Source organism: Xyrauchen texanus, chromosome 4 (assembly GCF_025860055.1).
Source record: "Xyrauchen texanus isolate HMW12.3.18 chromosome 4, RBS_HiC_50CHRs, whole genome shotgun sequence".
NCBI lineage: Eukaryota > Metazoa > Chordata > Actinopteri > Cypriniformes > Catostomidae > Xyrauchen > Xyrauchen texanus.
The window spans coordinates 25,197,191-25,212,546 of NC_068279.1; the positions used below are offsets into that span (position 1 = coordinate 25,197,191).

At 38.9% G+C, this 15,356-nt stretch overlaps 1 protein-coding gene and 1 pseudogene across 3 annotated transcripts in view; both read left to right on the forward strand.

The window, feature by feature from the left end:
- Positions 1 to 9,853, forward strand: LOC127641086 (fructose-1,6-bisphosphatase 1-like; annotated as a pseudogene).
- Positions 9,810 to 15,356, forward strand: part of LOC127640686 (erlin-2-like) — a 24,675-nt gene continuing 19,128 nt past the window's right edge. The window contains exon 1 of one of the 3 annotated variants that reach the window (XM_052123411.1): positions 9,810 to 10,089. In XM_052123411.1, coding sequence (XP_051979371.1) covers positions 10,088 to 10,089 — 2 coding nt within the window. In that variant the 5' untranslated portion in view covers positions 9,810 to 10,087. The remainder of the gene's footprint in view (positions 10,090 to 15,356) is intronic. The other 2 variants (XM_052123384.1, XR_007970110.1) reach the window with 2 other exon arrangements.

Genomic DNA, 15,356 nt, shown 5'->3' on the forward strand with positions numbered 1-15,356 from the left:
ATGTCAGACAGATGTGCATTCGATATCAATGTGGTGACCCTCACCAGGTTTGTCTTGGAAGAGGGCAGAAAAGCCAAAGGACTGGGAGCTTACAACTCTTCTCAACTCCATGTGCACAGCCATCAAAGTTATTTCCTCTGCTGTCAGAAAAGCTGGTATTGCCAACCTGTAAGTACAGTATCTGGGATGCATCTTTACCTCCTGACAAAAATGTATAGGCATTCAAAGAAAGTTAAAAAGCATTAAACAGCAGGTTTAGCAAGATATAGCTTCATTTGGAGGAAATAAGAAGGTTATTTCTGAATATCGCAGGTAATTTACTGTATCCCATTATTTTTGCTAAATTCAGGAAACCTTTCAGTATTTAATCCTATCTTGCAGGTACCAAATTTTATGGTCAGTTCAGTGCCCCTTTTGTCTAGAGTTGGTTGAACTGTTTGGGCCTTTTACATATGTGCAAAATGTTTTTTATTTTGATTCATTGTGCATGCAAAATATATTATATATTTATTATGTATATGCACAGCCATGATGTTCGATCAGTTCAGCTACTATGCAAGCAAACACAGAGGCAATGTTCAGACCCTTGTCTGTTGTTGAAAAAGGGGACAAAGTTTCTCTCAGTCAGATTGAAGCCTACAATATCAAAAATTGACTCCTTAGTCTGACCACACAGTAAGGAATTGCAAAGCAATTGCAACCACCTTTAGTATGAGTCAAATCTGGGTTTTTTTTTTCTTTATCCATGACTGGCACAATCAATGTTAATAATCTCTCTTTCTTTTTCTCTGCTATGGGATTGCCGGGAGCACAAATGTAACAGGTGACCAAGTGACCAATTGGATGTCCAATGATCTGGTTATAAACATGATCAAGCTATCCTTCACTTCCTGTGTTTTGGTGTCTGAGGAAGATGAAAAATACATAATTGTAGAACCAGAGAAAAGGGTGAGTGTGTATATTAAAACACACATTTCTGTACCTGTACCTTGTTGTTTTCCTCTGAAAACTACAGTATTTCAACCAAATTTGTTTGAGTGTAACCCTTTACACACTTCCTACTCTTAACATGACTTAACACAATGTTTCCCCAGCAGGGCTTGGCCCAGTTCAGTTTTATACATATGTGGCACAGACTGCTGGTTCAATACAGTTTCCATTGTATTTTATTGATTTACACAAGTGTGTTTTATATTATCATTCTAATCACAATTTTTAGCCATAGTAGTAGGAGTATTACATTACTTGCTTGTTTTGGTCTGTGTCCTGGTTGATGTCTTTGAAATTTGATTTGTTTAGTTGCTTTGTTACATCTATTTGTAACTAATACTTGCAGCTTTGCATGTGTGTGAGCCAGTAAACCTCATAATGCATGATGTCATACAATAACTTGTATTGTTTTATTTTTCACCCAGGGCAAATATGTGGTTTGCTATGACCCTCTGGATGGTTCTTCAAACATTGACTGCTTAGCCTCTATTGGAACCATTTTTGCAATCTACAGAAAGGTTGAGTGCTCAAGATGAAGTGCAATACGTACAGATCTCTTTATAGTCATTGGAAGACTTATAAAATGTATATGTCTTTTTGTGTGCATGTTTGTCTCTAGGACACTTATGATGAGACCTCAGAGAAGGATGCCATCGCCGAGTGGCAGAAACATTGTGGCAGCAGGGTATGCCCTCTATGGCAGTGCCACCATGCTGGTTCTCTCCACAGGCCAAGGAGTCAACTGCTTCATGCTTGATCCTGTAAATCGCCACAATGTTACCTTCACTAAAAAATTTTACTTTAACTATCATAAACTATCATAACTATCATAGGTAAGGGCCTCCATTGAGGAACCAGGTGTCTACTAGCTGAGCTTTTGTTCTGAACACATCTCACTGAAGTACAGGCATACTGTATCCTTTAGCCTTTTAGCATTTTTTAAAAACAGTGCCGGATCATGGTCCCACATGGCCCCTGGGCAAATGTCATCAGGGCCTAGTGGGGGTCAACTTGGGCTGTATGTACCAAGGCCCTAGTGTTCATGTTCCTTTGGCTCAGTCCATAATCCAGCCCTGGCTAAACATGCTCTTTTGAATGATAGAAAGAGAGAAGTTCATATCCACAGATCCACAAGTTCATGTAGTTCAGCTAAGATTGAGAAAATTGTACCCCACTTACAGTATTTAATACATTTCACTCACTGAGTAGATAAAGTTTTCTCTCTGATCTACAGAAAGGCAGTTCACCATATTGAGGGCACTATGTAGGGTCCATGGTTGCTGATGTGCACAGGATGCTGGTATATGGTGGAATTTTCCTGTACCCTACTAATATCAAGAGTCTCAAGGGCAAGGTGAAAAATGTATGAATCATGAGATATTTCAAGGAGTTTCTAGATTGTTTATTTAAGATATGTTTTTCGCATTTTATTAGCCAGGGGTCTTCAACAGGCTGTTCTCGACCCTCAGGGGGTCCACAGTGGTACTGCAGAGGGCCTCAAATTATTATTTGATCCACCACTGGTACTTGTAATAATCACTCACACACGAGCGTAGAGATAGGTGTATTTTAATCCATCGAAATGTTGAAGTTCATTTGCACCTGCATGTCAAAACTTCCTCTTTCTTTTTAATCCTTACTCATATTCACGCATCCTGTTGTGTTTAGCTATGAACTGAATGGAACACTTAACGGTTGTGACAAAACTGAGCTGGTCAGCAGAAGCGTGCAGGGCAGACAAACCATTCACGCACCCATGATCGTCACGAGCTGCTCAAAGTGCGACACACATCAGGTTCAGCAGCGCTGCAATAGAGAGTCACGTGAGTAAACGTGCATTGATCGCGTTGTGCCGTTGAGCAGATGACAGCCTAGAATTAATTTTATTATTAGTTGCGTTTTGCTTTCAGAACAATAGCCTACTGGCCTGGTGTATCAAGATTTTCAAGTTGGCATGCATGGCCCTTAACGTTCCACACACACACACACACACACACACACACACACACACACACACACACACACGCACGGGTTGGTGCGGCTATCCTTATGAGCGCTGTCCATAGACATAATTATTTTTATACTATATGAACTATAGATTCTATCCCCTAAGAGGGGGATATAAGAGGAAGAAGACAGTCACGCTGTGCTCGTGAAGAGAGTAACGCTGTGATAGCTGTGCAATAGGTCGACATTTTCTCCGATGAAAATGTAAAGGACGACGGAGGCACACAGTTAAGTTACGTGAGTTAAGTGTACATTGACGTGATCGTGTGAAGCTGAAGACATAGTTGAAGCGAAGTTCAGTTGATTAAGCCTTTTGACGGAGAACGGTGAGAAGAGACTGGCCGAGAGCACGAGAGTTGCTAAAGCTGTGAGTTTCATTCAGAAACATCGTGATTCTGGCGTAATACAGAATTTAAGTTTTTTAGAATCATACTACGTTTTTGGAGTCATCTATGAACCGTGTCATAGTGATACGTTGTTTTTCCCGCGAATCGCTTTAGTGCACTTGTAGTGCGCTTATTACTTAATAATTTGAGTCTTTGACTTTATTCTGAGTTTTGTTAAATAACATCCAGTGTTATTGGTGAGTTAATTTAGGTGGCCATATATTGGAATTCATCAGAAGAATTTATATCTGAGGATTGTAATATAAAGTGTCTGAAATGTATGTCTTGAAAATTTACAAAGTTTATAAGACAAATTCTCAGAACCTGTTATTTTCTATTTTAGTATTTTATTTCAAAGTATTGTGACAAATCATTTCAGAAGAAAATAAATTAATTGTTAAAAATAATAGAGCTAATGATTATTTGTGAACATACCTCGGAGTAGGGGCGTCTCACTTACACGTTTAAGGGGGGTGGGAACGTGAGCTGGCGTTATCACTTTTTATTCTTCAGGAAGACACCGTTTTGACACTTAATTGCCTGAAGCCCATGCTTCTTATTCCGGTAGTATTGTATACTATATTTAAGCTAAAACATATACACACTTAATGTGTATACTGAGACTCAAAGCACCGGGGGTGGGGACTAAGATCCTGTCACTTTTAGGTCTTCCAGGGTAATGTTGTAATATCCCCCTACTAGGCGGGACCAAAGAGCCCGTTACATGCCCTTGTAATTACCAGTTTGTAACCTAAAGAATTTCCTTGTAAAGCACCCAAACCCACTCACACACACACACACACTCACACACACAAGATGGTGACTCTCAAATGAATATAATTAATGGTACACTTAGTCATTGTTTTTCTCTAGCAAAGTTTTACTCCTAATGAAATGTCATTTTAAAATATATGTATAAAACTGTTCACTCACATGAAGACTCCATTTTAGTAACCTTATAATTGTTTTATTCTGTCTAACCCGGGTAGGGTTATTCTCATTATTTTATTTACGGTTGGTATTATTATTCTAAGATGGGGATAATATTAACATAAATAATGTGCATTTAATGAATACAGTTTATTTTTGGGGTTTGTTTCTTGTTTGTTAAATAAATAAGTATATTTCTTAAAGATTAGTTTGTTTGTAATGTTGTTTGTAACACTAAATGTGTTTTTTGCCAGCATGTTTGTTCATTTAATTGATGACTGGTTGTTTATTTAGTTTATTCCTGCCTCTATGAGGGGATATGGGATTGTGACTGGATATAGGAGAGGGTGAGAAGACGGCTTATCTGAGAGAGAAGTCATAAGATCTGCTCGTGCGGTTACAGGAAAGAAAGTATTTATTTTTTACCACTAACCTAGTGTGTTAAGTTCATCTCATTAGATGATGAGCATTTATAACACTGTTTTTGTGAGTATTGCTTTTATTTTCTTTATGAGAGTTTAAATAACGTAGTTTTAACTAAGTTCGCTGCACAGCGCAACATGAAGCTGTGTGAGTTTGTGAGATATCTATGTGAGAGAGAACTGTGTGCATCGAAGAGTATCGGATGCAATGTGAGAGTTAATCCAGAGGGTACGTTTATTTGTGTGAGTAAGTGTCTCATAATGTAATTTAGTGATCTTTAAGTCATTGGAGTTTGAGTAAACTACAGACGTCCAGGGGAAGAAGATTTGCCGTTAATTCAGCAGACTGCTGAGAGTGATAACGGAAAAATCACAGATCTAATTAGAGTTTGTGGATGATAGTTTGGGTTTGTTTGGATTCCAAAGAGGAGTTCAGGTGACATTTATTTATTTGGTGTGCTCTTTAGAGTGAAGAGGCCATTTGTGTGTTTTAAGGCCACACGCTCTCAAGCCACTAACAGGCCTGCAACGGGTGGGTGGGTGAGGGTATGTGGGCCCACAAATACCTATTGATTGTTAACTTAATTCATTAGGGATTATTATTTTCATTTTGGAAGAGTTAAATTGTTATAAGTTTGAAGAATACAAATTTTCTATATATTGTGGAATATTGATTTAATTTATTCACTTAACACAATGTGATCTGATTAATAGTTCTTTTGGGAATATTTTATGTGACATTTCTTTGCATTCTTGCATTTTATTTTTTATTTATTGTATTGTTAAAGGGACACTTTTATTATTTTTTGTACCTGAAAAGACAGACAAGTCATTTTATTTAGTTTTATTTGTGATTAATAAATATAATTGTTATATCTTTATTTTGTGTGGATTGAAGTCTTCATACATAACGGGTAATCATAGTACACATTAAGGAAATGTAAAAGGTTTATTCATTTAGTTTGTCACAGTAGTTCATAGGATACTGGAGGGATTTATATTTGTAAAGTCCAGAGACACGCTGTAGGAACTAGGGTGCTCCACCCATTTAGTGGTTAAGGGTAGGGGGCGCTACATCTGTATGGACAGGGCCAGTCTGTCTGTCTGTCTATCTTCTTTTTCTTTTTATTAAGGAGGGGATATGGAACAGTGATTAACAAGAAAAATGTCAAATGTCACTTCATGTCAGAAAATTGCTGCTATACAAAAAAACCCTGCAAAATACATTAAGCTTTGCAATATAAACATCATAAAGTATGTACATACAATTATATGATAGCCTAACAAACATGTTTTTATAGGCATAAAACGCAACGCTCAATTTTATTCAATATGTAACATTGGACTCAGTCTCTCTACCCACCAAGGGGTCCTTGGTCCGAAAATTGTTGAAGACCCCTGTTATAATCTGTTTGGGTTAAACTTCACGAAAAGTTCATGAAACTGGTCACACTCAGCTGAGTGCCAAGACTGAAAACAGATCCTATTCCGAACCAAGCAAAGTCTTTTGCCATTATGTTCTGGCATGCAACAAGTTACTTTAGTTGTATGTTCAGTCCTACGTTTCCAATAGAATAGCCAACATCTCTTAGAGGACTCTTCAAATTTAGGGACATGGGTTGTGTGAAGTGATGACGAAGGAGGGACTACAGGCTTTAGTGTATACAAAGGGAAACTTGCGTGAATATTGATACCTCCCAGCTGACAAGCCAGGTTTTCTCTGAAATCTGGGTTAAGTTCACCAGTCTATGCTCGTCCCCTGGTGGTATTTTAATGTGTTGCCATTCCTTAAACAATATGAAACCATTGACGACGGCAATGTCTATGAAGTGGAAAAAAAAAAGAGTCTTCCACCACTTCTGAGTTTTTTGTAGGAAGTTGTAAGATTTTATCATTTGGTCTGACCTATCAACACTGCCCATGTTTTTGTTATAATCGCTGATGAGAGTGGGCTGGAGGGCTACTTCTTTTGTCCAGTCGCCATAATTTTTTACAAACCTAGTAATTTCAGTTGAGCCATTCGCATTGTGGAAATTGGAGGCATGTAACTACACTCATATCCTTCCATTGAATTACAAGTATATTCCCCTCAATCCTACACCATCTCATAACAGGAAACTGTTTACTATTCACCCTGCATGTCTCACAAGCATTAGTTCCCAATTCTAACAACTTAACTAAAGACCTGGGACGTGTAAATGTTGTAAAACCAAACATTGTGGCCCTGGTCTTTGAATGGCTGCAGTAACGATTCAACTACTATGGTGGCCAAGTCAGTGACACGCCCATCATGACTACCTGTGTTAACATTAAAGTTGAGAGTATACCCCGAGTCTGATGTTGCAATTACCCATAATTTAAAACCCCACGAGTAGGCTTGCCCTTCATGTATTGTTTAAATCCTGGCCGAGCTTTAGACTTGAACATACGTTCATCTATTGCAAGATTTTGGTTAGGGTAAAAGAGCTGCTGGCATTTTTGTTTGAGGTGGTCCATAAGATAAAGCAACTTCCTAAGGCGATCCTGATTTTCCTCTGTGGTAGGGTCCACAACATGTAGAGCTGCTAAAAGAGCCTTGTAGTGGTCACGCAACATAAATTCCATCGCCCACGAGCCCTGAAGTGACATGGTTCCCCAATGACGATGGGAATCAGGGAGAATTGAAAACCCCATGTAAATGAGCAACCCAAGAAATTTGTCAAATTCATCGGGGGTCACCTCCATTCAAGCTCCTTGGTAGCTGGTATATGACAGACCGTTTCGGACGAGCTCCCATCCCTGATGGCTTGTAAAGCTGCATATCTCAGCAACTACAGCCTGAGTATAAAAATTTCTCACAACATCATATTGGAGGTTGACCGCACAGCCTGACCTACACTACCTAGGTAATTATGTGACTTTCTTTTAGTGCATGTGTTTAAATTTGTGTAACATGTCATTGACAGCCATGTTTCCGTTTGTTTTCCCATCTTAGAAATCAGATTCCGTTTTGTTCAGCAGAGGACATTGAAACAGAGCTCCCTCTGACTAAAGCAGACAAGAAGAAGGCCAAGAAGGTTAAGGTGAACTTTGATAATGAGGAGGTAGATAAAGATCAGGGTCAGAACAACATGGAAAACGAACACAGGACGAAAGATAAGCAGGCGGTGGAATCTCCTGCTCCTGCTGGTCCTGCTTCAGACTCTGAGGATGAGAAAAACTATTTGTTTAATGGGGCCCTTTACATATCTTTACACCCTCTGTATCAATTCTGTCCAAATTTTATTAATTATTTATTAATAGTACAAATATTGCCTGTAGTCTCGCAGTTAATAACTTCACGATTAATAATTACACACTTAATGTCAAAAATCCACATACAGTACATTACATATATTTATGCTTTCAAATTTAAGTGCCACAAGGAGGCACACAACTATATGTTATTTATGCAAAATATAATTTATCTTTGTTTATTTGTTGTAACAATTAAAGTCTACACCAGAGAAAACAAAGACATCACTTTGTGGAAAACCCAGCTTCCTTCTTAACAAACATTTGACCACCTGAGGCATCCTGCCATCCATGTTCTGCCCACACAAACTCCAGCTGTTCTCTCTCCCCCTGTTTCCCCCACAAGGCACACAAGATGTATATGTGAAAATATAAGAAAGAAAACCATAAAAAAAAGTAATGTAACTCGGCATGTTTGATATCATGTAGGAGTTCTCTGTGCGACTGGTATAATGTTCTGTTTCCCAGGCTTGTAAACCTAATGACAACAAAGTTATAAGGTCTTTGCCAAATACTGAATAATTCTGGAGGTCTATCCCCCTCCTTGCCTGTATGTTAATAAGGTGAAACCCCAGGAAGCCAAGAACCCATTCACCCCCAAATTCTCATTGTTCAAAGGATAATAACATTTGGTACACAATGTTTATTCTGTCTGGATATTTAAGGAAAGCTGGCCCAGAGCTCGAGGTTATCTGTAGTCAGATGATCCCACACATTAATGTGTGTAACTTTAATAATAGGAATCTTCAATCAGATCTCCCATGCTTTGCAATTGCAGGTCGTTTTCTTAACTGCCAGGTACATTTACATTTATATTTATGCATTTGACAGATGCCTTTATGCCTTGCTCAAAGACACAATGGTGGTGGCTGTGGGAATCGAACCAGCAATCATCTGATTAATAGGTATGTGCTTTAGCTCACTATGTCACCACCACTCTCATGTTCTTAAATTGGCTTTGATTTGAATATCTGTAACTTATGTTTTAAATCCTACCTGGCAAATAAATTGTTATATTTAATATATTCTGTATTCCTCCGAAATATTTATATAATTACTGGACCTTTAATATAGGAATAACTGCCCTGGAGAAGCCGGGCAGGAGAAAGCCATTTAAAGAATTTCAGTTAATAATTTATATCATAACTGGAGCTTTAATATAGGAGAAACTGCCCTGGAGAAGCCAGGCAGGAGAAAGTCATTTATATAATTTCAGTTTGAATATTGGAGCTTTAAATATAGTAAACCACTCAGGAGAACCAGGAAGGAGAGTCACCTAGGAGAGCAGAGTAGGAGAAAGTCATTTAAAGACTATGTTTGAATTACAGATCAAAAGGACAATAAATAGAAGAGGATTTAGAGTAATTAATAACCTAAACATTTTATATTAATAGAATGATCAGTAAGTAATTAGAGATTTAATCTAAATTAGAGGTCAACTTAAAATTTGAGTCGGATAAAAATAATAATGCTTTACTTCAGCACTCAGAAAAGACAGAACAATGTAGAGACCTTCAAAGGGCAATCTATTCTATTCAAAGGGTTCCACTCCAGAGCAATTGGTGAATTCATGTTGTTGTTATAATTTGTTTTATTTAAGATATAAAACATATGATTAAAACATGTACTTTTTCAAACAAGCATTTTAAGAGGCCTTTACACAAAGGATTGAAATTTAAATTTGATAAAGGAGGGAAAGAGGTGATTGTGTGACGTTGTAAAGACACTTCTGATTGGCTCAAGACACGTTTGGGGTGTGGCCAACCTCAACAAAATCTCCCCTCCTAGGACAGACTCTCTCTTTTCTACTCTCTTGGCTCTTGCTCTTCTCTTAGCCCTTCTTAGGCTGGCTTTGCTTCTACACCCCTCCACAATGTAGAGTTCAGGAAATCTCGGAATGCTAAGTTCTGAGAGGAGTTCTATTCTCTGCTCTATTACTCACACATATGATGGGGAGTCAAGAATCTCCCTTGATCATTCCAGCACTGAACCATCCGGCTTCCAAAAAACAGACGTAGAACAAACAGAACTTTCTACGGACATAGCCAAAAAGCCAAAGAACCAAAGCAACACAACGAAATGCAAGTACACTTCCAGACTTTTCCTAGAAAGTGCTGGTATTTTATTTAAATACTTTGGGTAACCCGATTGCAAATTGAGGTATAATAAATTAAGAATTGATGGTTTGTAGGGCTTGGCCTATAGACCACATAAAGTTACATTTTCTCTGTTACAGGTCATTTCCATTCACATTCTGTTACACCTCATTCACCAACCTGTTTTATGTTTGTCTATGTGTGTTAGTTTAGTTTTTATGTTGTAAATTAGAATAAAGTCTTGTTTGTATTCAAAGAGGATTTGACTGTTGTATAATATGACAGTGGGGACTTGGTCAAATGTCCGTCTGGAGAGAGAGAAATTGGTAAAGGCGCTTGTACCTGAGCTAAATTATGTCTAACACCTGTCTCGAATTCAAGTGAACATGGGGAGAGCGGCATATAAGCACCCACGCCACCAGCGGAGTGAGAGAGAGAGTGCCTGGCACAAGGAAATCCATAGTGTCTGTGAAACTGATGAGTTTATGAGTGTTTGTATCTGTGAAGCTAATGAGTTTTGTGAAGCTGTAAGCAGTGAAGCAGCCAATTCAAGATCTTACCTGTGCCAGGAGAAACCCATTTCCCTGTGTTCTGCTGTGGATTCTTTCACATATACTTTGAAAAATAATCTCATCATTTCAACATACAACCCCAAACCTGAAAAAGTTGGAACAGTTTGAAAAATGCTGATAAAAACAAAAAGGAGTGATTTGTAAATGATATTCACCCTTTGCTTTATTGAAAGCTCTACAACTACACATTATATGATGTTTTTCCTTGTGAATTTCATTGGTTTTTGAAAATGTACAGTAATTTCAAATAAGATAATTGCAACACGCTCCAAAAAAGTTGAGACAGGAGCAAATTAAGACTAATAACAATTAGACAAGATGAAATAACAAGGCGATGTGAAACAGGAGATGGTAAACTGGTGAGGAAATCGTGTTATAGTATATAAAGAGCCTCCAAAAACGGCCTAGTCCTTCAAGAGTCCTTTCGAGACTTGTCAATTTGCCAGCAACAAAAAATCCAGCACTTTGAGAACAATGTTCCCCAAAGACAAATTTGAAGGATTTTGTGCATTTCACCCTCAACAGTGCACAGTACAGTTAAAATATTCAAGGAATCTGGTCAAATCTCAGCGTAAAGGGCAATACAAAAACCATTTCTGAATGCATGTGATCTCTGATCCCTCAGACGACAGTCTTGAAAAACAGCATTTATCTGTAATGGATATAATGAACATGGGCTTTGGATAACTTTAGTAAACCTTTTTTAGTCAACACCATTCACCGCTGCATCCACAGATGCAAGTTAAGACTTTACTATGCAAAGCAGAAGCCCAACATCAACACTGTCCAGAAGCGCTGCCGACGTCTTTGTGCTCGGTCTCCCCTTAGATGGAAAGTAGAACAGTGGAACTGTGTTTTTTGGTCTGAAGGGTCCACATTTCCAAAAAAACAAAAAACAAAGCTGTTGTGTTATTTGAGCCAAAGTGGAAAAGGGCCATCCAAGCTGTTTTAGCATCAGGTCCAAAAGCCAGTGTTTGTATGGGCCAGGGGTGTGTCAGTGCCCATAGCATGGGTACACCATGAATGCATATGCTGCCTAGATTTCAAGTGCATGGCTGTGTAAGCAGAGAGTGTGGGTGCTAGATTGGCCTGCCTGCAGTCCTAATCTGTGTCCAATTGAGAATGTGTGGTGTATTATGAAGCATGCCATATGGCAACAAAGACCCCGTACAATTGTGCAGCTAATGACAAACATCATCCAAGATTGGGGGAAAATTCCACTTTCTAAACTTAACAAACTTGTGTCTTCAGTGCCCAAATGCATAACAAGTGTTATTAGAAGAAATTGTGATGTTTAACAGTGGTAAACACGCGACTGTCTCAACTTTTTTGGAGCATGTTGCAATCATCTGATTTGAAATTACTGTACATTTTCAAAAACCAATGAAATTCACAAGGAAAGACATCATAAAATGTGTAGTTGTAGTGCTATAAATATAGCAAGAGGTGAATATAATTTTCAAATCAATCTTTTTTGTTTTTATTAGTATTTTTCATACTGTCCCAAATATTTCGGAATTGGGGTTGTATTTGTGATATTATTTTCGATGGCCATGAGAATAGTATTACTCGGCATGGCCAAGTAAGCAAATGTACACCATAATTCTTTCAGTATTCCCTGAATTAATCATAATTCCCTTCTTGAGCTAGAATTCATCATATATAAATTGTGAGCAGATATAACAAGTCTGTTGTATTACATATTTAATAGTGGAGAATTTTTATTCAAATTTCTAATCTGATAATTTGTCAATTATCCTTCATATAATGGTGGCCGAACAGCCAAGATTCATAAACTAATTTGCATATAATTTCTTACTTATTATTGTTGATGAATGCTGGCAGTTGTAAATATACCCTGCCACAAAGTCGCTAATTTCGTACAGCTTACAAAGGGTTTATTTAAGTTTAAGCTAAGTTGTCTTAACTATTTGGTGCCAGATCAAATTTTTGTTTAATGGTTTTAATTTTGGTGGCAGCTTTGAAATTGGTTAAAGTTTAAGTATAGTTGTCAGTAGTGTTATAAGTCTCTTTCCTACAAGTTGGCTGTGACTTAAGGCTGGAGTTCCCTTTCGATTATGGTTCACTCACATTGCATCAGCTGATGCAATGGGGAATTCCTTCTCCAACAATCTATTGAAGCCCCTATGCTATAACGTCAGTGGAGTTTGAACCCTGTCCACCTAGGCACTGTCAATCACATGAGGAGGCAAGTTGGAGCTGTGAGGTCAAGCAGGAAGACGATGGGGAGGACCTCATGCTGGCACGAGATGGAGGGAAATGTCTTATCACATCCACGGATCTGACGAATGGGATGATGCCATGTCACTCGCAGCGTAAATAAATCAAACTCGCAGCAGATGATGTTGCTGTCCCTTACCCCACGAGGGCGAGGGCGAGGGCGAGGAGCACACACAAAAGCACACGCCATTGAGTTAGTCCACATCATTGCACTGCCGGTTGAGGAGATCTGCCTTGAGTTGCTCTACTGAGACCTGGTGCGCGACCTACTCTGCATACCCAGATGAGAAGGCTGCCTTCCTCAGGCATGTTTTAGCATCTTTGTACTGTGATGCACATACTGTGATGCATCTTCTAATGGGAAGAATCTCCCTGGCAGTCGAAGAGATGGACCTTGAGTGGTCGCCTCCTGTCGAGCCGGAAAATTTGCATCTGAATGAATGATTCCTGCAGACCATACACAGTCAAATTGCCATGGTTCAGAAAGTAGTGTCGTTCTTTCCTGGGATTCATATGGAGCTTACTGGGACCTGGTGCGCGACCTACTCTGTGTGCCCAGATTGGAGGGGCTGCCGTCCACGGGCATAATTTAGCGTCTTTGTACTATGATGCAAATTGCACTTTCAATCCTCAATGGGAAGAATCCCCCTGGAAGTATAGGGTTCATAGGAATCTAGAGCTCCAGATTGCAATGCTTCCTTGCATTGTTGAATAGCTTGCATTGATGGGTGATTGATGTGTATTGTTTGCTCATTCGAGCCTTTACACTATGAGTGCTGCGCATGGATGCGTGACTCACTCTGGTCGAGAAGCTCCCGTCTGATATGTGCCCGTTATATGTGCCCACTCACGCATTTCACAATTCCATGGTGCATTTCTGGGCATCTCAGATAAAAATCAACCCACACTCCACACAAAATGCTCCTGTCTTTTAAATATCAGCTATGCATTAAGCGGTCACATGGCATGCGTTACCGAACATTTCTCAGTGTGTTAAAAAAAAAAAGGTAGTGTGCGGTTATACATTCCAGTTCGCGGTGCAGCAAATAGTGTTCTATCCACCACGTTACCATGCAGGACACGGCCATTCTGAGCTCCGATGTATTAAATCTCCTTGCGAGAGACACAGTAGGAGTCGTTCCCGGCTGTTCACAGAGAGAATGTCACAGCCATTATTTTCTTATCAAAACGCAGAAAGACGGTGTCCTCCGGACTATCTGTATCAGTGACAGTTGAATTGAGCCATCTTTGGGTTCTGTTCATAAGGATCACATACATTTTCTCTTTTATGTTTGCACACTCATAAACCATAAAAATGCATAGGCCTACCTTAGTGCACTTATTAACTTTGGCTCAGGCCATTCTAGAGAATTTGCTTTGCTTCCCCATTTCACACACTGTACACAACCGCTTCCCAATGGTGAGTGGCGCGCTATCACTATTACTGTCAAATATAAAGCACCCGCTATCCCGTTACATGAAATTGTGGCATGTCAGATTGGGTGCTAAAATAGATTGAACATGGGTTTTTCGATCCAATTTGAATGCAGACCGCCTCGCTTCAATGACGTTTTGTCCTTGATGGTTCTGTCAAGGGACGTGCCTGCATTAGAAATTCACAATGTCCTCGCAAAATATGCGATAGAGTTTGTTCCGAGTTGCAAAGCCCTCAAAGGGATTTACATCTGCTACCTTTTTTTCCAAAGATGGCTTTTAGACAGATTTTAGATATGACACATGAACCACATGCTTGCTAATCGCCCTTTCAAAATGCTAACTCAAAAACAGATCTTATCGCACGTCCATCATCAGGACTGGTTTGCATCAATAGATCTGAAGAACACATACTTTCATGTACAAATCACATGACAGGCGGTTTTTGAGATTCGTGTTCAAGGGAACGGCGTATCAAAGTCCTGCCTTTTGGCTTACCTCTGGCTCCCCACACGGTCACGAAGTGGCCACAGTAAAATAACAAATAAAAGCCAATTATTTCATAATAAAAAAATCATTAATGTTTTCTTATTATCATGTCTATTTTTCTCAAATAGAATGAATGTGTTGGTGTACAAGTTAAATTATAATGTAGCTGCCTTTATATTTTAGGAAGGGGGCCCTCGCAAGGGGGACAAATTGGGGGTTCTTGGTAAATAAAATGCATGATGTCTACTGGTTGTCCTATTCATTATGAAACTGTGTTTTCTTAATGGCTCAGATCACAATAAAGGACTTAAAATGCACGGGCCATGTAACTTATAACTTGTAACATATAGAATACATAAGAACAACATAAAATAGGACTAGATGAAGGTAGATAGTCAATATTAGAAATATAGTCTACCATCCAAGCTCTATTTCTAGCATCTGTACATGCGGCATAATTAAAACAGCACACTACTCTCCATATATCTGCCTTCACTTCACTCAGCCACAATCCTT